The 23,608-nt window shown below is 44.9% G+C and overlaps 1 protein-coding gene across 1 annotated transcript in view; it reads left to right on the top strand.

The window, feature by feature from the left end:
- Nucleotides 1-879: 879 nt before the first annotated feature.
- Nucleotides 880-23,608, top strand: part of LOC122933856 (zinc finger protein 501-like) — a 32,808-nt gene continuing 10,079 nt past the window's right edge. Inside the window, exon 1 of the mRNA XM_044288938.1 lies at nucleotides 880-978. Coding sequence (XP_044144873.1) covers nucleotides 954-978 — 25 coding nt within the window. The 5' untranslated portion in view covers nucleotides 880-953. The remainder of the gene's footprint in view (nucleotides 979-23,608) is intronic.

Below are 23,608 nucleotides of genomic sequence, written 5' to 3'. Positions count from 1 at the left end.
ACAACATTAACGTTTTGGAGAGGCCCAGCCGGAGTCCAGACTGGAATCCAATTGAGAATCTGTGGAGGGAGCTAAAGATCAGGGTGAGGGCAAGAAGACCCTCCAACCTGAAAGATTTGGAGCTCATTGCTAAAGATGAATGGGCAAAAATACCTGTGGAGACAGAAAAAGCTGCTCTGCGATTATAGGAAGCGTCTGATTGCTGTAATAGCCAATAACGGCTCTTCTATTGATTATTGAGAAGGGGAAGAATAATTTTGGACTGGACACTTTTTGCTCAAATGTTTTTTTTTCCACAATAATGGCTCTTTTACATCGTCTTATCTTTTGGGAGACACCTATGTCATTTCCCGTCAAAAAATTACTTGCTGGTTGAATAAAAGTAACTTTAAGTCAACATTTGCCCAAGGGTATGAATAATTATGGGCAGCACTGTACATCCTCTATATACAGAGAACACACAGCAGTGACCGGGCAGAGATCAGCGCTGCACACCCACTTCCGGTGTCTCCTCAGAACCCGCCGTCTACCTGCTGCTCCAGCTGCACCGCCTGTGATAAAGCCTCGTACTGCTCAGCTCCTCCCCCTCATGTCACATGACTGCAATGTCAACCCAGGTCCTTCGTCACCACCATGCTCTACTGCTCAGCTCCGCCCCTTAATCATATGACTGTGTTGTCATCCCAGGTCCTTCACCACCTTATTACTCAGCTCCACCCCCTTATATCACATGATATTGACATCATCACAGGTCCTTTACCACCTCATTACTAAGCTCCGCCCCTTTTTAATCACATGATGTAGACGTCATCACAGGTCCTTCACTCCACCACTTTTCTCCACTTATATGCTCCAGCCCCTTCTGGGCTGATCACATGATGATGACGTCATCACAGGTCCTTCAGCTCATCTTTCTGTCCATGGAGGAGTGAGAGTTCTGAGGAGCAGTCAGGATGGAGGATCCCCTCACATCAGCAGGTAAGAGGAGACACATTGTGTAGATGGATGTGTTCACAGTCACTATGCTTATTGGTGAAGTCTTAAAGGGGTTGTCAGTGACTCCGCCCACACCTGGCTGTTCCTCTTACCTGCTCCCCTCCCCCCGGTTCCCTCTTTGTTTCTGGTCTCCACTTATAAACGTCTGTCACGGATCCAGGAAATATGATTCCCACTGCAGGAAAGGTCCCCGGGGAAGAACGACCCCTTAAAGGGGAGGCCCCATTATAAAGACTTCCCCCTCTACACAGGAGATAAGCGTCTCCTAAGTGGAGGTCTGACTGCTGGGGCCCCGACAATAACCAGAGCAGGGGCCCCGTGGTCACATGTGCTGCCGCTCTATTCATCTCTATGGGACTGTTAGAGATAATGAGTGACTCCCGGGGCCCTCGCTGATCGGCTGAAGGGGCCACAGCACTCGGGTGATTACTGCGGCCTCAGACTGAGCTGTGCAGAGGTCTCTCCACACGGCTGATCGGCGGGTGTCAGGTGTCAGACCCTCTCCCCCCCTGATATCAGTGACATCCATATCTGTAGCCTGGAGCGGAGTAACCCTAACCGGGGAGGAGAAGGTGAGGGCTGGTGGTGCAGATGGAGCAGCCTGTGGTGCAGGAGAAGGTGAGGGCTGCTGGTGCAGATGGAGCAGCCTGTGGTGCAGGAGAAGGTGAGGGCTGCTGGTGCAGATGGAGTAGCCTGTGGTGCAGGAGAAGGTGAGGGCTGGTGGTGCAGATGGAGCAGCCTGTGGTGCAGGAGAAGGTGAGGGCTGGTGGTGCAGATGGAGCAGCCTGTGGTGCAGGAGAAGGTGAGGGCTGGTGGTGGAGATGGAGCAGCCTGTGGTGCAGGAGAAGGTGAGGGCTGGTGGTGGAGATGGAGCAGCCTGTGGTGCAGGAGAAGGTGAGGGCTGGTGGTGCAGATGGAGCAGCCTGTGGTGCAGGAGAAGGCGAGGGCTGGTGGTGCAGATGGAGCAGCCTGTGGTGCAGAAGAAGGTGAGGGCTGGTGGTGCAGATGGAGCAGCCTGTGGTGCAGGAGAAGGTGAGGGCTGGTGGTGCAGATGGAGCAGCCTGTGGTGCATGAGAAGGTGAGGGCTGGTGGTGCAGATGGAGCTGCCTGTAGTGCAGGAGAAGGTGAGGGCTGGTGGTGCAGATGGAGCAGCCTGTGGTGCAGGAGAAGGTGAGGGCTGCTGGTGCAGATGGAGCAGCCTGTGGTGCAGGAGAAGGTGAGGGCTGGTGGTGCAGATGGAGCAGCCTGTGGTTCAGGAGAAGGTGAGGGCTGGTGGTGCAGATGGAGCAGCCTGTGGTGCAGGAGAAGGTGAGGGCTGGTGGAGCAGATGGAGCAGCCTGTGGTGCAGATGGAGCAGCCTGTGGTGCAGGAGACGGTGAGGGCTGGTGGTGCAGATGGAGCAGCCTGTGGTGCAGGAGAAGGTGAGGGCTGGTGGTGCAGATGGAGCAGCCTGTGGTGCAGGAGAAGGTGAGGGCTGGTGGTGCAGATGGAGCAGCCTGTGGTGCAGGAGAAGGTGAGGGCTGGTGGTGCAGATGGAGCAGCCTGTGGTGCAGGAGAAGGTGAGGGCTGGTGGTGCAGATGGATCAGCCTGTGGTGCAGGAGAAGGTGAGGGCTGGTGGTGCAGATGGAGCAGCCTGTGGTGCAGGAGAAGGTGAGGGCTGGTGGTGCAGATGGAGCAGCCTGTGGTGCAGGAGAAGGTGAGGGCTGGTGGTGCAGATGGAGCAGCCTGTGGTCAGGAGAAGGTGAGGGCTGGTGGTGCAGATGGAGCAGTCTGTGGTGCAGGAGAAGGTGAGGGCTGGTGGTGCAGATGGAGCAGCCTGTGGTTCAGGAGAAGGTGAGGGCTGGTGGTGCAGATGGAGCAGTCTGTGGTGCAGGAGAAGGTGAGTGCTGGTGGTGCAGATGGAGCAGTCTGTGGTGCAGGAGAAAGTAAGGGCTGGTGGTGCAGATGGAGCAGTCTGTGGTGAAGGAGAAGGTGAGGGCTGGTGGTGCAGATGGAGCAGTCTGTGGTGCAGGAGACGGTGAGGGCTGGTGGTGCAGATGGAGCAGCCTGTGGTGCAGGAGAAGGTGAGGGCTGGTGGTGCAGATGGAGCAGGTGAGGGCTGGTGGTGCAGATGGAGCAGCCTGTGGTGCAGGAGAAGGTGAGGGCTTGGAGTGCAGATGGAGCATCCTGTGGTGCAGGAGTAGGGATCTGCAGTATAAGTACTGGACCTTTGGGGCTTAGTCCTCCATTGTCAGATTAGTCTGGTGGTCTGGGTAGCATTACTTAGTTTCCGCCTCTCGGTCCACCACTACCCGGATTACTGGACATCCGGAGGAGGAAGAAAGATCAGTAATAAAATTAATTCCATGTTGCCTTGAAGCTTCAGGTAGAGGCAGAAGTCGGGCGGCTGTTTTTGGTCTGGACAATTCGTTTTGGGCACAGTTCACACAAGCAGATACAAAGTCTTCCACATCTTGATGAATGGATGGCCACCAATAATGTCTGGAGATAAATCCTATGGTTTTACAAACCCCTGGATCTCTTACCAATTTGGATTTATGCCCCGGGGGCCCCGTCTGCCCAGTGGAACATAAGTCTTTCCAGGAGGGATATCTTTAATTTGAATTGGACCAATGGAGACAATACAAGCTGAGGGAGCTCCTCCTGGTCAGAAGAATCAAAATATCTGGATGGGACATCTGCCCTAACATTGTTGTCAGCAGGGCCGAAATGTAACTGAAAAAACAAAGACCAACGTGCGTGATGGGGATAGAATCTCTGAGATGACTGAAGATATGTCACATTTTTTATAGTTAGTGTAAATGATGATGGTGATTGTCACCTTCAAGCAGATGACGCCACTCCTCCACATCTAGCTTTATGGCCAGCAGCTCCCTGTCTGCTATAGACTAGTTTTGTTCGGCTGCGCAGAAGGATTTGGAAAAATCCCACAAGTGACCATTTTGCCAGCAGTGGCTTTCTGAGTGCGTACAGGCCTGGCTCCAGTGGAGGACACGTCCACTTCTAAGAAGACAATGAGGGGCAGGAGCTGCAGCAAAAGTCTGTTTAAGAGTTTGAAAAGCGGATTCTGCTTCAGTAGTTCATTCTCTGGGATTCATTACTTTCAGCGTCAAGTCAGAAATGATCGCAGGTAAAGTAAAGATGTGGGGAATGAATTGTCTGTAGGAATTCATGAATCCAAGAAAGCGTTGAATAGCCCTTGGGTCCTGGCCAATTCAGTACTGCAGATAATTTTTCAGGGTCCATCTGTACCCCTTGGTCGGAAATAATATACCCCAGAAATAGGAGAGACCTTTTCTCAAAGACACACTTCTCCAGTTTGGCATACAGGCGGTTTTCTCTTAATCTTTGGAGCACCATGACTTGTGATGTGTCTTCCAGATAGACGCTGATACAAGAATACAGGAGGTCCTGGAAAATATCATTTACGAATTCCATTGCTGAACCGTAGTGAGGTAATCAGGTTCTCGCAATGACCATTACGAGTATTGAAGGCGGCCTTCCATTTGTCGCTCTCCGTATAAGATTGTAAGCGCTGTGTAGATCCAGCGTCGGGAAGATCTTGGCCCCACGCAGGCGATCAGAGAGTTCTGGGATTAACAGTAGAGGGTGTCTATTCTATTCTTTTCAAACTTTTTCTTAATTTTCAAATACAGCATGAGGACATTAGACTCAGTACAGCAGAGTAAGGCCACCACCAACATCCAAAAGTGCAAATAAGACCTTATTTTAGAAGAAAAGCCCATAATGTTGCCATACTATAATGACTTGGAGCTCAAGTACTCTTGTCATAAGAGGAATTCATCTAGTTATAAGTGGAAAAAGTTTTTTGTGAGGTTAGAAAACCTGAAAGATAACCTTCAATGAGAAGACGGTTTATGAACCATAAGACGTAATGGAAGGAGAAAGAGGGGAGAGTAGGGGGACGGAAAGGGACTGTCCTAAATAAAAAGATGAAAAGAAGGAGAGGATGAGATGCTTGTGAATTATGTATAGTGCTCGCCGTGGGAGTGGAGCAGTTTAGTCAAGGTACCCGAGAAAATTGCGTTATTTAAAACCCCTATAAGAGATCCAAGGAAGCCATAACTTGCAGAATTTCTCCATCCTCCGATGGTACTAGTCTGATGCCATTGTTGGAGATGAGAAGACGGGCAGCGGCCAGTAAATGCTTAGCTATAGTCACCTCCACTTGGGAAAAGAAGCAAATTTAGCTGACTTGCTTCGAATGTGAGTGACAGTAGGACTAAACAGTAGGACATGACCACCACACGTATCTGGGAGGAGGAATCAAATTGAGAGATTTTACTCAGAGTAAGATGGCATCTGGGAAGGATTTTGCTGCCAATTCTCTCTTATTCGTAGACATCTGGAGATGGCTTTAGGTGACTCAAGGATAGAAAGTATTTTGGAGGGCGTAAAGGTCAGGTATAAATCTCTCTCCCATGCTTTTAGAAAGGCCATGACTTCCGTGGATTGAACAGTGGTATCAATCATGGGTATACGCAGTCGATTGGCTCATCGTCGGACGCTGTGTGTGGTTTGGGCAGTGAGAAGTTTCAGATAGGTGCTGCTACTCTGGGTAGGACGGCAGTCTGCTCTGGGCCTTGCAGGCTGCGGCCTGGGACAGGTGCTGGGCAGGGGGGTTAAGAGCGAGTTAGGGTTGGTGGTGGCAGGCACTCATAACTTACCGCTCACGTGCAGCAGTCAGTTAGGGGACGGGCATATTGTCTACTCAGTGCACGTCGGCAGCTGACATGGGGTACCTGCGCCATCTGCTGGGCTTTCGTGGTATTCTCAGCTCAGTCAGCATCACCAGTAATGCTTATTCAATAGTATACAGTTGTATTGCGTATAAGGGGTTGGTGAATAAAGGGTGGGGGGGGGGGGGGGGGGCGCATAAATAATTAGAATTACTCATAAAAAAAAAAAAAAAAGATAGTAAGTTCTCTGTTCTCTTTTATTTCCGTAGAACGGTGAGCTGCACTAGTTGTGTGCTGTAGTTCAATCTTTTACGTATAATCAGAAGGTAGGTCTGGTCATGCCGTTTGTGGTAGAGTGTTGTCAGTCTACTTAGGGGCTTTTGCTTGCTATACTGTTTGCGGGTGCTACTGGTCAGGGGTGTAGGGCTGGGGCCCCCTTTTTTCTTCACGGGTGTGCCATTATTTCACCTTATCCATAGGCACTAGGCTTCCTGTTGCCACTGCTAAAAAGTTCACGTCTCGAATCTGGGTCGTCGGACCTACAGTCTTGGCCCACTGTCATGGCGTTACAATTAAAGTATGGTGCTAGCAAAAATAAATAAATAATATATATATATATATATTTTTTTTATAAATAAAATGTTTTAGATCCTTAAACGGTTACAGGCATGTTTTTTTCGGTCACTGCAGGCGCTAGCGTATCGTCCTGGAACATACAGGTCCACTATTACGCAATACTCTGGGCCCAGCATGGAGGCCTGTCACGTCTACAGGCGGGGTATTGCCATGTCTGTCACGACTGCAGACTTGATCCCAAGTCCTGTCACGACTACAGGTTCGAGGTCAAGTCCTGTCACGACTACAGGCACATCATTTGTTATGTCTGTCACATCTTCAGACTTGATTTAAAGGTCCATCTCGACTACGGTCTCAGCATGGTAAGCTCTACGACGACTGTAGACCACATCGGTTGCGGTTGTCTATACATCATTCATACTAAGGTTTAGGTATATTGTTGTTTCTTGCTGAGGGCTCATCCTCCTCTTGTGACAGTGGTGACTTGCAATCAGTACGAAGTGTAGTACCATCGTTGAGGTTGTGGACCATCTCAAAATTGATGGCAGAATTATTAAAAAGAGGAATCCTGTTCCCAGCCTCAGAATTTTACCGTCTTCGCTCTACAGATTCGGCTGCGCCAAGCCATGAAGTGGTGTCCATGAATACCATCCAGACTTCAATTACTTATCTACACGCTGTCATTAATACGATGGCTTATTCAATGTCTGACATTCAGGCTAGGCTGGAGACAGTCGAAGCTAGAACTGCTGCACCTGGCTTGGTGGGGCAGACACTGACGGTGGCTACGATTTCACAGTCAAGTGCTCCTAGTGGGTCGAGTCCTACTCCCACTATGGCACCTTCCCATTTCATACCCACTAATATATGACAAGACATACTTGAAGGGAAAGATGTTAATTTGGCATCTCTTCAAATAGCTGCACATGAGGCCCCAGATAACAAAACCATAGCCTGCGGTGAGGTCTCGGTGATACTGAAATCCAAGGACGCTAGAGCTCAATATTGCAGATTTAGTGTTGGCCTTTAGCTTGTTTCGGGATGTGGTTTTTACTGTTAGCCCACTTAGGAGGGAGGAGTTAGACCTCTATATGTATAAAGTGGTAGATTTAGGATACAAATATGGTGGTACTGCATTCTACAACTATCACCGTTCATTTTCGGCTAAGGCAGCGGCTGCTCTTGCTCAGTGTCAGCATACGGTTGATTGGTCTAATATCGATACAGAACTATTTTGTCATAATTTTGCGGGACTTAAAGCCCCAACCTGTACGGTTTGTAACTCCTATGCCCATACTGCCGGGTGGTGTTCTAATGTTCATTACACATCGGAAACTTCCCAGTCTAGCGCTGTTTCGGGCTCGTCAGTTAGCAGGGTAGTCTCCGGGGTGGATAAGTTGGATCGGCCAATTAACTACTTAGGTAAATCACAAATTTGTAACAATTTTCAATTATTCTGCATGCGACTACAGCCAGTGTAGATTGTTGCATTTGTGTGCCTTTTGTTTTAGGGCCCACCCCCGAGTTTCTTGCCCTCAAAAGGGCAATAATCCGGCATGACTAAGCGTGGTGAATGTGGAACTCCTTACTTGTCACTTAGCCGCTCATCCAGACCCAGCTTGGGTACAGTTTGTGCTCAACGGATTAGTCAACGGTTTACATATGGGTATGCTCGCCCTCCCTCAGTCCCCATATGAGTGCAGGAATTTATTGTCGGCATTCAAAGATCCTGAGGCTATTTCACAGTTAATTCAGACGGAGTTAGGGGATATTTAATTGGTCCTTTGAAGCAGCCCCCATTTGAATGTTGGAGGATTAATCCGGTTGGAGTGGTGTCCGGCAAATTTTCTAATTAAAAAAGGTTGATTTATGATTTGTTGGCCCCACATTCCTTACCCATACCTAGTCTGAATTCTATGATCCCGTCAGAAGAGATTTTTATGAAGCATGCGTCTATCGATGAAGCTATTCAGGTCATACATACAGGTTAGGTGAAGGAGCCTGGTTATCTAAGGCAGATGTTACAGATGCTTTTAAGCTACTCCCCATTCAACCAGACTTATGGCGGTGGCATGGTATCAAGTGGCAAGGGCAGTATTTATTTTCTAGTAAATTAACGTTCGAGTCGAAATCTAGCCCATTCTTATTCGACCAGTTTGCTAGCGCCCTGCATTGGGTTTTGTCAAACACCTTCTGTGTCAATCATGTTATTTGTTACCTGGATGACTTTCTCTTGATTGAGCCCCCGTTACAAGAGCCTCAAGACTTACAGGTATTGCATACGGTATTTGAAGATCTTAGAGTTCCTGTAGCTCCGCACAAGGTCGAAGATCCTAGTACCTTAATTACATTTTTGGGTATTCGTTTAGATACTGTTCATATGCAAGCTAGTCTCCCGTGAGACAAATTAGATAGGATCAGGAAGGTTGTACATAGATTGGCACAGGTTAGGGTTAAGGCGGATCTCCAGTCTCTTTTATGTATGCTCAATTTCGCTATGCGCATTATTCCCCAAGGAAGGTCCTTTATTTCTAGACTTCTGGTTTTGCTCCCTTGTGCCCAAAGTCAGGAGAGTCCAGTTTATTTGGATCAAGAGGCCGTTGCTGATTTATTAATGTGGGACACATTGGAATGGAGTCTCGCTGTTTAATCCGGTAGTCTCTAATCAATCTCAGGTAGTTTACACAGATGCAGTTGGTTTTGCCGCGATATATGAAAAGCATTGGTTTGTGTCACAACCAGACAGCTGAGAAGCTCTGACAGATGCCTTTCAGAACCTCCTGCTTGAGTTTTCTTTGTTTTGGTTTTCAGTTCCTCATCTCGTTAGCCTCTCTCAGCTGTCATGTAGTTGGACTGATTGCATCCCTTTAAATTCCTCCCCATAATGCATTAGTGTGCGGTTTATACAGCTTCCTGGAGTGTGTGTGCATGCTGATCCTATTTCCCAGTCTTCTACAATTTAAGTGTTGTACATTCATTTGTGATTTTCTGTTTGCTGGATCCCAGGTGACCCTGACTCCCTCCGTGTCTAGTGTAGGGAGCCGGTGGTCGTGTCCCTTCACTATTGTAGGGTGTTCAGGTGTTATATAGTCGAGGTACGAGGATATGCGATCATCCACCATTGGGATTATCGCATAGGCTGAGCAGTAAGGGAGAGAGCCAGGTCTGATGCAGGGGTCTCCCTTTCTCTCAAGCATGGATCCGGTTTCACTTTTGACTGAACGCTTCCAGGGTCTTTCATTGGAGGTAGCTGATCTCCGTAAGACTCTTTCTCAGTTTCTAGTGACCGGTTCAGCTTGCGTTCATGGAGTTTTTTCTGAGCCTAAGATCTCGCTCCCGGATACGTTCTCCGGGGGTAGTGAGAATTTTGTGCGTTTCAGAGAGGCTTGCAAACTCCATTTTCGCCTTCTTCCCCATTCCTCTGGCGATGAGGAACAGAGGGTGGGGATCATTATATCGCTGCTCAGGGGTAACGCTCAGTCGTGGGCCTTTTCGCTGCCGGTGGGGGCACGGCCCCTCCGTTCAGTGGATGAATTCTTTTTAGCCCTGAGTCAGATATATGATGATCCGGATCGTGTTGCATTGGCTGAGTCTAGACTACGTCTGTTATGCCAGGGTAAACAATCCGCCCGCATGGAAAGGTTTGTTTTTGTTGTGGAGGTATAAATCATTTGGCAAATGTTTGTCCCTCTAGGAGATTCAGGCAGTTTTCTGGGAGTAATAAAGAAACAAAAAGGAAAAAATCTTTTAAAAATGTTCCATCTGTTACTATTGGCAGGGTTGAGGCGGAAATTGAAGGTTTTCCGTTTGCTTGTAGTTCCCGTTTTGTCCTGCCTGCCAGGGTGGCGCTAGAGAGCAAGAACATTTTTTGTGAGATTTTTGTAGATAGTGGAGCAGCTGTCAATCTCATTGATAATCATTTTGCAATAACTCATGGTTTCCAGGTGTGCACTTTGGGAAAGGATATTCCTGTTTTTGCTATTGATTCTGCTCCACTTTCTCAGAAATCATTAAAGGGCATAGTTCACAATATTCGTTTAATACTCCTCTTGTGTTGGGGCTACCCTGGGTCACTAAACATAACCCCACCATTGATTGGCAAGCGAGGCAAATAAAAGGTTGGAGTGACTTTTGCAGAGAGAATTGCCTCACGACATCTGTTTCTGAGGTTTCTACTAAGACTGTACCACCTTTTCTCTCTGAATTTTCGGATGTCTTCTCTGAGAATGGAGTTCAGAATTTGCCCCCGCACAGGGAGTACGATTGCCCTATTAATCTCATCCCAGGCGCCAAGCTGCCTAAATCTCGTTTATACAATCTTTCCCAACCTGAAAGGGTCGCTATGCGTGCTTATATCTCTAAGAGTCTGAGAAAGGGACACATATGACCCTCGAAGTCACCTGTTGCCGCTGGTTTTTTCTTTGTTAAGAAAAAAGATGGTTCTTTAAGACCTTGTCTGGATTTCAGGGAGCTGAACAGTGTCACTATTCGTGACCCTTATCCGCTTCCTCTGATCTCGGACCTGTTTAACCAGATTGTTGGGGCTAAAGTCTTTTCCAAATTAGATCTAAGAGGGGCATACAACCTGGTCAGGGTCAGAGAAGGAGACGAATGGAAGACGGCCTTCAATACCCCTGAGGGCCATTTTGAGAATTTGGTTATACCTTTTGGTTTGATGAATGTCCCAGCCGTTTTTCAGCATTTCGTGAACAGCATTTTTTATCATTTAATGGGAAAATTTGTATTAGTATATTTGGATGACATTTAGATTTTTTCTCCTGATTTCAAAACTCATAAGGAACACTTACGTCAGGTCTTGCTCATCCTGCGGGAGAATAAATTATATGCGAAACTGGAAAAATGTGTGTTTGCGGTTCCAGAAATTCAATTTCTGGGGTTTCTTCTCTCCGCTTCTGGTTTTCGCATGGACCCCGAGAAGGTCCGCGCTGTGCTTGAGTGGGAGCTTCCTGAGAATCAGAAGGCGCTGATGCGTTTTTTGGGCTTTGCCAATTATTACAGGAAGTTTATTTTGAATTATTCCTCTATTGTTAAACCACTCACTGATATGACCAGAAAGGGGGTAGATTTTTCTTCCTGGTCGGTAGAGGCGCGTAAGGCCTTTTCTAATATCAAGGAGAGTTTTGCTTCCGCTCCCATCTTGGTACAACCTGATATTTCTCTACCCTTCATAGTTGAGGTTGATGCTTCTGAGGTGGGTGTGGGTGCGGTCTTGTCTCAGGGTTCCTCTCCTGCCAAATGGCGACCGTGTGCCTTTTTCTCGAAGAAACTCTCCTCCGCAGAGAGAAATTACGATGTGGGAGATAGGGAATTGTTGGCCATCAAGTTGGCTTTTGAGGAATGGCGCCATTGGCTAGAGGGAGCCAGACACCCTATTACCGTGTTTACTGACCATAAAAATCTGGCCTACTTGAAGTCAGCCAAGTGTCTGAACCCGAGACAGGCCAGATGGTCTTTGTTCTTTTCAAGGTTTAATTTTGTTGTCACGTTCCGCCCTGGGGTTAAGAATGTGAAGGCAGATGCCCTGTCACGTTGTTTTCCGGGAGGTGGGAATTTTAAAGACCCGGGTCCCATTTTGGCTGAAGGTGTGGTGGTCTCTGCTCTTTTTCCTGAATTGGAGGCAGAGGTTCAGGCAGCCCAGTCAGAGGCTCCTGATCTTTGTCCTCCTGGGAGGTTGTTTGTGCCTCTCGCTTTAAGACACAAGATTTTTAAGGAACACCACGATACGGTCCTTGCTGGGCACCCGGGGGCAAGAGCCACAGTGGATCTCATCGCTCGGAGATTCTGGTGGCCTGCGCTTCGTAAGTCTGTTTAGGGTTTTGTGGCAGCCTGCGAGACTTGCGCTCGTGCCAAAGTCCCTCATTCACGGCCATCAGGTCCTCTCCTTCTCTTACCCATTCCTTCCCGTCCTTGGACACATCTGTCCATGGACTTTATAACGGACCTGCCTCGTTCCTCGGGAAAGACTGTGATTCTAGTGGTGGTGGACCGTTTTAGCAAAATGGTGCATTTCATCCCTTTTCCTGGTTTGCCCAATGCTAAGACGCTGGCGCAAGCATTTATTGATCACATTGTCAAATTGCATGGTATTCCTTCAGACATAGTCTCTGATAGGGGCACGCAGTTTGTTTCCAGATTCTGGAAGGCTTTCTGTTCTCGCTTGGGGGTTCGGTTGTCATTCTCTTCTGCTTTCCACCTGCAGTCGAATGGCCAGACAGAGCGCGTCAATCAGAATCTGGAGACATATCTGCGCTGTTTTGTGGCGGAGAATCAGGAGGATCGGTGTTCTTTTTTGTCCCTTGCTGAGTTTGCTTTAAATAACCGTCGTCAGGAGTCCTCTGATAAGTCACCATTTTTTGGTGCATATGGGTTTCATCCGCAGTTTGGGACTTTCTCGGGAGAGGGGTCTTCTGGTTTACCTGATGAGGACAGATTCTCCTCGTCTTTGTCATCTATTTGGCAAAAGATTCAGGATAATCTAAAGAGCATGAGTGAGAGATATAAGCGTGTGGCAGATAAGAGACGTGTGCCTGGTCCGTACCTGAATGTTGGTGATCTGGTGTGGTTGTCTACCAAGAATATCAAATTGAAGGTTCCCTCCTGGAAGTTGGGTCCTAGGTTTATTGGGCCTTACAAAATCCTGTCTGTCATCAATCCTGTTGCCTACCGTCTTGATCTTCCTCAGACTTGGAAGATCCATAATGTTTTTCATAAGTCCTTATTGAAACCTTATGTTCAACCCATTGTACCCTCGCCTTTGCCTCCTCCTCCGATTATGGTTGATGGGAATCTTGAATTTCAGGTCTCTAGGATTGTGGATTCTCGTCTTGTCCGCGGTTCTCTCCAGTACCTCGTTCATTGGGAGGGTTATGGTCCTGAGGAGAGGATGTGGGTCCCAGTGACGGACATTAAGGCCACTCGTCTCATTAGGGCTTTCCATAGGTCCCATCCTGAGAAGGTGGGCTCTGAGTGTCCGGAGTCCACTCGTAGAGGGAGGGGTACTGTCACAACCAGACAGCTGAGAAGCTCTGACAGAAGCCTTTCAGAACCTCCTCCTTGAGTTTTCTTTGTTTTGGTTTTCAGTTCCTCATTTCGTTAGCCTCTCTCAGCTGTCATGTAGTTGGACTGATTGCATCCCTTTAAATTCCTCCCCATAATGCATTAGTGTGCGGTTTATACAGCTTCCTGGAGTGTGTGTGCATGCTGATCCTATTTCCCAGTCTTCTACAAGTTAAGTGTTGTACATTCATTTGTGATTTTCTGTTTGCTGGATCCCAGGTGACCCTGACTCCCTCCGTGTCTAGTGTAGGGAGTCGGTGGTCGTGTCCCTTCACTATTTTAGGGTGTTCAGGTGTTATATAGTCGAGGTACGAGGATATGCGATCATCAACCATTGGGATTATCGCATAGGCTGAGCAGTAAGGGAGAGAGCCAGGTCTGATGCAGGGGTCTCCCTTTTTGTTCCTTAGTTTTGGATCCAGTGAGTCATATATTCATTTTGCATTGTCTTGTTTCCTGTACACCTTCCGTGACAGTTTGCTGGTCCCTGGCCACCGGAGATTGTGATTATCCCAGGCTTCTCTCAGTGTTCCCCGTTGTTTGAAATTTATCCTATAGTGGGGGCAGCGCTAGTATGGGCTAAACAGTGGAGGAACCATACAGTGTTATTTCTGACCGATAATGCGGCAATTGCTGACATCCTTATGAAGGATAGATCTGGTTCGAAACAGATAATGTCATTTGTGAGGAGGTGTCACGGAAGGTGTACAGAAAACTAGAAGACAAAAAATGAAGATCCGACTGACTGGATCCAAAACTAAGGAACCAGAGGGTAAGCCCTGTAACAGACCTGGCTCTCTCCCTTACTGCTCAGCCTATGCAAAAATCTCTATGGTAGATGATTGCATACCCTCGTTCCTCGACTGTATGACACCTGAACACCCTATAATAGTGAGGGGACACGACCACCGGACTCCCTACACTTAATACGGAGGGAGTCAGGGTCACCTAGGATCCAGCAAACAGGAAAACACAAATGAATGAACAAACTTATCTGTAGAAGACTCAGTTGCATCATCCAGCATGCACACACTCCAGGAAGTTGCATAAACCGCAAAGTGATGCAGTATAGGAAGGGATTTAAAGGGATGCAATCAGTGCAACTACATGACAGCTGAGAGAGGCTAACGACATGAGAAAACGAAAGCAAAACAAAAGGAACCTCAAGCAGGAGGTTCTGAAGAACGTCTGTCAGAGCTTCTCAGATGTCTGGTGGTGACAGGAGGTTCGTTTGGCTGTCTTTACAACATAATTTTCACTTCATTTGCACACATATTAGTGGGCAGCGTAATGTCGCAGCAGATGCTCTGTCCCGGCTTAATCTTCAACTCTTTTTTCAGGTTTTTCCAGGGGCAGATCGTTTGCCGACGCCAACTCCTCATCATTTCCAGTTGCTGATGGATTAGTTGCACATCTCGCTGTAGCCTGAAGCCTCATGGCTAAATCATGGTCCACTAATACCCTTAGGACATATAAGACGGCCGGGCACTTGTTTAGTAAATTTAAACATACCTACCCGCCTGTGGGAGAGGGGCCTATAACTTACCTACTCGCATTTGTTCCTTTTTGGCCACTCTCATCTAAACTTGGCCCATAGCACCATTAAACTGTACAAGTACAAGAAGCAAGAACAACATGTATAATTTACCCTACTGAGTATAATAGGAAAGTATGGGAGGAAGAACAGGAAAAGTTAAAGGTACATCAAATGGATAGAAGCAGGAAAGAATTACTATTTCAAGGGATCCGGTTAGCCTCAGAGGGAGAAAAGGTCAGTAAAATTCTGGCAAGTATAGTAAGGAATCAAAGAGGGAAATCCTGGATAGGGGCGATTAAAGATAAAACAGGTGAAATAATTAGTACACCGGAAGGAATTAAAGAAGTCTTTCTGGAATATTTCCAGGAATTATATAAGTCTAGGGTACAATACCCAAAACAAGATTTGGACCTATATCTAGACCAGATTCCTTTCAGAGAGATATCCCAGGCCCAAAAAGAATATTTAGAAAAAGAAATATCGATGGTAGAAATAAATGAGGTTTTGGGGAAGGTAAAATCGGAAAAAGCGCCAGGATGTGATGGGCTTCCTTTTGAAATATACAAAACCTTCTCTCAGGAGTTAGTACCAGAACTAAAAATAACACTGAATGAGGCCCAAAAAATAGGTGAGATACCGGATTCCATGAAAGAGGCAATTGTCACACTAATCCCAAAAAAGGGTAAAGAACAACTAGACCCCGGATCATATAGGCCAATATCTCTCTTAAATACGGATGTAAAAATTTTGGCAAAGGCCCTGGCCGATAGGCTATTGAAGGTGATTAAAGTTGTAATAAATGAAGATCAGACAGGTTTTATACCCGGTAGAACGATATATACAAACATAAGAAGGTTGTTCCTAAATATCGAAGCTAATAGATTAGAAGCGGGGGAGAAAGCTATACTTTCACTAGACGCTCAAAAGGCATTTGATTGTATTGAATGGGAGTATTTGTGGGCAGTATTAAAAAGGGTTGGTATAGGGGAGGGATTTATAAGATGGATCCAGCTAATATATCATAATCCGAGGCTAGGGTGATGGTGGATGGGAGTTTGTCCCTGCCATTTGCCCTCCACCGGGGCACTAGGCAGGGATGCCTTCTCTCCCCATTACTATTTGCTATTGCGATTGAGCCCCTGGCAACTATAATAAGAAATGATAGAGAGATTAAAGGTGTTCAATATGCGGGAGGGGAAGAAAAACTGTTAATGTATGCGGACGATATTTTATTATTTATGCACAATACAGGGGATCAGTTTAACAGAGTTATAGACATAATAGATACGTTTTTTTTCCGGGATTAAATATTAATTGGGGGAAATCACATATGTTGTTATTAGGAGACATACAAACACAGGGAGATTCAAGGGTTCATGTGCTTGAAAAACACGAGAACTACGAGAATATTTAGGTATACAAATCTCTGGAAATATAGAAGAATATGAAAAATTAAATGTGCTCCCCCTAATAAAAGAACTCAGAACCAAAATACATATATGGAGAAGATTACCAATGTCAATACAGAGTCGGGTAAATCTGGTGAAAATGGTTTTCCTCCCTAAAATACTCTATGTCCTTCAAAATGCCCCATTGAGGCTACCGCTGAATATTTTTAAGTTATTCGATAGCCTAATGGGGATTTTCTCTGGAAAGGTGCTATCCCTAGGATAAAGAAAGAGGTAGTTCAGCTCCCAGTGAGTGAAGGTGGACTAGCTGTCCCGAATTGGTTTTTCTATTATTTAATAACACAATATGGCCATATAAAAGGTAGTTTAAATGGTTTAGTGGGTAGGCAGGAAGTAAATAGATTGGGATGGAAAGAGGAATGGAATCACTTAGAGGTGGTGGAATCTGGTGTACTGGGGAAAAATAACACAGGAAATAGGATATTAAATTCATTGGATTATATATGGGTGGAAATTAAAAAAATATTACAGATTAAAGGGTTTCTGCATTATACACTTATTTGGAAAAACTTCAATCTCAAGGAACTGCAAACGATTAAGATGTATATAGACTGGGGAAGAAAAGGGATGAAATATTTAGGCCAGATAATTGAACAGGACAAACTGAAAGACTTTAATACACTGGTCAGAGAGTTTGGGATTCCCCAAAAGGACACGTATAAATATTTTCAGCTTAGGAATGCGTTGCGGACAGCAGGGCAGGATGATAAATATAGAAGGTAAAAATCAGATAGATTGTATAAATTTACCAACGAGGGTGAAAGAGGAGGAATAACCGCAAAAAGATACAGAATTTTGATGGAGGGTAAGAAAAAACGGATTACAATACTTGCCAGGAAAAAATGGGAAAAGGATTTACAATTTTTTTCGGAAGAGAAATGGGAAGATGCTCTTAGAAGTTATGCTGGGGTTTCTGATAGGGGTTCACATAAGATTTCACAGTTTTTCATAGTTTATAGATTACATCGATCCCCATGGATGTTGAAAAGAATGGGTGTGAGAGACTCAGACAAGTGCCAAAAATGTAGGGGAGAGAACGCAGATTTAATACACTGTTTCTGGAGATGTCCCAGACTGTTTAGATATTGGACAGAAATAGCAGAGACCGTATATTTAACTTTGAAGGTCCAAATATCTGAAGATCCAGTAACTTGTATATTAGGGGCAACTGAACACCTGAAGTTAAATAAAAATACACAAATGGTCCTGACTAAGGTATTATTCCAAGCTAGACTCCTTATACTTAAGAAATGGGTAAAAGTAGATCCTCCGACAGCGGGACAGTGGAGAAAAGCAGTTGACAATCTGATTAAAGAAGAACGGGTGACGGAGGGACATAGCAAAAAACTACAAAATGTTGATGAACTATGGAAAAAATGGTTACTTTAGGGCTGGATATTTTTTTTTTGTTTTTTTTTTTGCGTCCCCCCCCCCAAGGGTGGTGGGTGGGTAAAAGGGGATTGAAAATAGTTGTTTTTTTTTAAGCATAGAAAAACTAACCGTTTTTTGATACACTTGAAATTGTAATTTATTGTTAATATGGAACTTACTATTGTCAAGTTGATATGTTTGGGGTACAAATGTATATGTGCTTATGAAATGGAAATAAAAAGATTTAAAAAAATAAAATAAAATTTAAACTGTACTTTGCTGGTATTCAACATTATTGGTATGTCCAGTATCCCGATCAGCCGTCTATGTTCTCAGCCCATCCCATTAAGGCGTTATTGAAGGGTATTCAGAAGGAGTGCGTTAAAAAACGACCTACTCGGCAGCCTTTTTCTGGCAGCATGTTTAGGTCTTTATCAGACATGTTGCAGAATAAACCATTTGGTCAGCGTATTAGCTTACTAATTGAAACAGCCATGTACTTGGCTTTCTATGGGTTCCTCAGGCCGGGTGAGTTTACCTGTGCCAATACATCCACAAATTACTTGCGGAAGAGTCAGTTGCGCTGGAGTGGCTCTTGTTATATCCTTACCTTAGAGGCTTCCAAGACGGCCCGGCCGGGGGAACCAGTAGGGGTCAAGTATTTTACCACCGGTAATAAGTGGTGCCCGGTGAATGTATTACATGAATGGTTGCAGTTTATCAAGGCTGAGCCGGCTGTTTATGTTGGAGGCTGCACCTTTGAATATTCAAACGTTCCTGAAGTTTATCTGCATATTGTTGGCCAATTCAGGGATTAACCCTTTTAGGCTGCCCTTCTACAGCAGTTCCGGCATAATCCTGCTACTATTAGGTTTAGATAGGTAGGGTAGGTTCTTACTATGAGCCGATCCAAGCACAAGTGTAAGGCAATTTGTTTGCCGTATTTGTGGGAGGTGAGGCGGGGCCAACTGCTTACTTATACCGGCGAGCGCCACAGCCAGAGGACGGCTCGGCAGCATTTTCAGCCCTCCCAAAACCGCCCCCCCCTTTTTTAAGGCACTTCATATTAGGGTTGCCCCCTTTAGGCTGCCCTTCTACAGCAGTTCCGGCTGCCCCCTTTAGGCTGCCCTTCTACAGCAGTTCCGGCATAATCCTGCTGCTATTAGGTAGAGATAGGTAGGGTAGGTTCTTACTATGATCCGATCCGAGCACAAATAAATGTATAGCAATAAGTAATGGAAGTGAAAAATTGACTAGAGTAAAAGGCCAACTAAATGGATTCTATCCTTGCAAAAAATGTGTAGGATGCATAAAGTCTCGGAATAATAAAATCCAAATGCAACAAAAATATAAGGAAGGCTCATGCAAGCAAAACATCAAGCAATTTATCACCTGCAATAGTTGTGGAGTGATATACGCAATAACATGCCCCTGTAATAAAATATACATTGCCCGCACTAAAAGACAACTAAAGAAAAGAATGGGGGAACGTGTATAATATTCGGAGAGAGTTTGAGGGACACCCGTTGTTACGCCACTATGAAGAAAAACACAAAGGAAACTTTGCAGGTTCAACTTTTTGCGGGATAGAAACAGTAAAGAAAAGCAAGAGGGGCAAGAGGTGACTTCATCAAAGATATGTCTAGAGCAGAAACCAAATGGAGTTTTAATATGAACAGCTTATCACCTAGTGGTCTAAATGCCGAGAACTATTTACCTTCGAATAGGAGCATGCATGTTAAACAAAGCATGGTACAAGTCTTCACTATTAGGGAAAATATTTCACACTATATAGCGGAGGACAAGGAGTTAAAAAGCGAGCGCATATAAGGAGGGCACTAATGATGGCCAGGTAATCTTCCCTGAGGAAGGACAGCGTTCTGTCCGAAACGCGTCAGGTAAATTTTGGCATCTGCTATCTGTAGTTGCAGAAGTGACGTCACGGCTGCTCCGTGAGAGCGCGCGTCATGAACTCCTGTACAAATGGATTTGTTAAAATCCTATCAAAATTGCTTGCTAATAGGTTGGCCGTTGTTCTTCCCTCTTTGATTTCCCCTGCGCAGGTGGGTTTCGTTAAAGGTAGGGCGGCGGTCACCAATTTAAGGAAAGTGCTATTAGCCCTTTCTGTGGCCGGAAAGGTGGAATACCGGGGACAGGTCCCAGCCATTCTCACTTTAGATGCGGAAAAGGCTTTCGATAGCATTAACTGGAAATGGCTGGGTCTTGCCCTGGATTCGGTGGGTATTAAGGGGATGTTTCGTACGCTCTTAGATGGGTTATATTTGGGTCCAAGGGCAAGGGTCTGCACAGGAGGTTATATATCCGATTCTTTTCTGTTACAAAGGGGAACTAGGCAGGGTTGCCCCCTGTCTCCTCTCTTGTTTGACTTGGCGATAGAGCCATTGTCAAGGTGGCTGGACTCTGAAGATTTATTTGAGGTTTTGCGGGTGGGTAAGAAGCAGCTGCGTACGGCTTTGTTTGCCGATGATATCTTGCTTTTCTTGTCTAACCCTGTAAGAGATATTGGGAGGATTACTAAGGGGTTAGAGGAGTTCGGTTTTCTTTCTGGGTTGAAAATAAATAGATCAAAGAGTGAGTTTTTATTTTTGAAGGGAGGGGGGCAGAGGGTGACGGGAAGTGATCTAAGGGATATACCATTTGCCCGTTCTTACATAACTTACCTGGGTATTAAAGTCGGGACCACTCCTGAGTCCATATATAGACTTAACTATGATCCGTTAATAACTAAAATAGTTAAGGAACTACTTAGATGGCATGATCTGCCGCTGTCGTTGTTGGGGCGTGATCATCTTATTAAGATGATGTCAGTTTCTAAATTGCTCTACCCTATGCAGACCATCCCCATTTTGTTAAAACATAAAGATGTCTCTAAAATTGTAAAAGCGTTCAAACACTTTCTGTGGCATGGCAAGAGGCCTAGGATACCAATGCGTTCCCTAGTGAAGGGGATTGAACAGGGAGGGATAGCATTTCCTGACATTAGGAATTACAATTTGGCCTGTATGGCAAGGCGTGTCTGTGACTGGATAAATGGCTCTAGTTTTTACTCAGCTTTAATGTTGGAAAGGGAATTCTGTGCTCCCTGGTCTCCTGTGGCGTTGCTACATTCAAGGTTGCAGGTGATTCCTATATGGATTAAGCAATCGTTATTGTTTAAGGACACAATATCTGCGTGGAGGATTCTTAGGAAGAAGTACTGGTTGTCGTACAGAATTTCCAAGCATCTTCTACTATGGAATAATCCTGAATTCCCACAGGGCAATAGGAAAAAATTGTATGAGGAATGGAGGCGGAAAGGGATTTTGTGTGTGAAACATTTATTACATGAGTCTAGGTGGCTAACTGGAGAAGAATTGATTGCAAAGTTCTCCTTGTCGTCCTTCCAAACTATTCAGAGGTCTCAAGTGAAGGTGGCGGTGATAAATCAGCTGGTGTTGGTGCAGGAGGAGGTTCGGAGAAATATTCTGGATAAGATCTTAGACTTAGGAGGTGGGAAGGTCTCGATCTCTACGATCTACACTGATATGAGGAAAGAAGATGGGACTAGGGATAGGAATAAATGTTTTGGAAAATGGGCGGAGCAACTGGATGATGGGGATATTGAACAAAAGATAGTGAAAGGGTGGGAAGTAGTTAGGAGACATATAGTTAATGAGTCCTGGAGGGACACTCAGGTTCGACTTATGTATAGAGCTATCTATGGTTTTAATGTTCCCCCTCATCCAGCTAAACCAGACAGAATTACAAGTTGCCCGAAGTGTGGAATAGGGTTCTCCGATTTATTCCATGGGATTTGGACGTGTCCTAAGAGTAAAAGGCTGTGGGAGGAAGTGGGGAATTTGGTCCAGGGGATCTGGGGAAGGGAGTTTCCATTGTCCACCAAATTATACTTATTTCATTATGAGGAGGGGGAGGTAGGACAAGGTGGGTTACCCCGCTTGTTCCATACTGTATGCATGATAGTAAAGCGTAGTCTTCTGCAAAAATGGCTTCAAGACGATACTCCAGGGTTACAGTTCATAATACAACAACTAAAACATGTTTTTCATATGGAAAGGTTAAACTCTCTTGCGGCGAAGGAACGACAGGCTAAAGGGTTGTTTCAGAAATGGAAACCGTTTATTGAGCATTGTATGTCGAATGCGGAAATACTGATAATTATGAGGCCGTTCACACTTACGGAATGGTACCTTGTGGGCCAATTGAAGGGGACGCTAGGTCGTCTGTTGCTCAGATCCGCCAGTACTTCTTAGTTCTACGTGGGAGGATTGCTTAAATATGTCATTATATATTGATTGTGTATATTGACTGCTCTTTATCAGTGAATGCATAATGCCCTTATGTATGTTATTGAATTATCTATTGCACTTGCAGTGCTATTTTGTGTTCAGAGATGTACACTCTGAATGTTTTGTATGTCTTGTTGGAGGAAAAATAATAAAGAATTAATTAAAAAATAAATAAAAAAACGGATTTGGGCCACCGGCCTGGGCGCGATCCACTAACTGAGACACCAGACCTGCGAGAGTGTGAGTCCTGGGCTGTGCATAGAAAAAGACAGACCCTGGCAGAAAGTCAGCTAAAAGGTAAATAGAAGTTGATTCCTATACAGCGGGTACCTTTCAGCAGGGGGGACTACATTTAGTTTAACCACTTCACGTCCGGGCCATTTACCCCCTTCCTGACGGAGCCTAATTTAGCAAATCTGACCTGTGTCATGTTTATGTGGGAATAACTTTGGAACACTTTTACTTATCCAAGCCATTCTGAGATTGTTTTCTCGTAACACATTGTACTTCATGACAGTGATAAATTTGAGTTGATATATTTCACCTTTATTTATAAAATAATCCAAAATTTAACAACATTTTTTAAAAATTAGCAATTTTCAAAATTTCAATTTCTCTGCTTTTAAAACAGAAAGTGATACCTCATAAAATATTTATTACTTAACATTCCTCATAAGTCTACTTTATGTTGGCATCATTTTATAAATGTCATTTTATTTTTTTAGGACGTTAGAGGCTTAGAATTTTAGAAAATTTCCAAAACCCACTTTTTAAGGACTATTTCAGGTCTGAAGTCACTTTGTGAGGCTTACATAGTGGAAATCCCCCATAAATAACCCCATTGTAGAAACTACACCCCTCAAGTTACTCAAAACTGATTTTACAAACTTTGTTAACCCTTTAGGTGTTCCACAAGAATTAAAGGAAAATGCAGATGAAATTTCAAAATTTCACTTTTTTGGCAGATTTTCCATTTTAATAAATTTTTTTCTTTAACACATCGAGGGTTAACAGCCAAACAAAACTCAATATTTATTACCCTGATTCTGCGGTTTCGAGAAACACCCCACATGTGGACATAAACTGATGTAAGGGCACACGGCAGGGCGGAGAAGAAAAGGAGCGCCTTATTGTTTTTGGAAGGCAGATTTTGCTGAACTGGTTTTTAGATGCCATGTCCCATTTGAAACCCTGCAGATGCACTCCTACAGTAGAAACTCCCAAAAAGTGACCCCATTTTGGAAACTAGGGCATAAGGTGCCAGTTTTATCTGTACTATTTTGGGGTACATATGAATTTTAATTGCTGTATGTTACATTTTTTGTGAGGCAAGGTAATAATAAAAAAATTGCTGTTTTGACAGTTTATTTTTTACAACACTCATCTGACAGGGTAGGTCATGTGCTTTTTTTTATAGAGCCGATTGTTACGCAATGATATCAAATATGTTAACTCTGTTTGTTTCAGTTTTACATAATAAAGCATTTTTGGAAAAAACATTGTTTTTGTGTCTCCATTTTCTGAACGCCATATTTTTTTTAATTTTTCTGCCTATTGTCTTGTGCAGGGGC

Source organism: Bufo gargarizans, chromosome 4 (assembly GCF_014858855.1).
Source record: "Bufo gargarizans isolate SCDJY-AF-19 chromosome 4, ASM1485885v1, whole genome shotgun sequence".
NCBI classification, from domain to species: Eukaryota; Metazoa; Chordata; class Amphibia; order Anura; family Bufonidae; genus Bufo; species Bufo gargarizans.
Note: the sequence above shows the minus strand (reverse complement) of the source record. Positions and strands in the feature narration are given on the sequence as shown.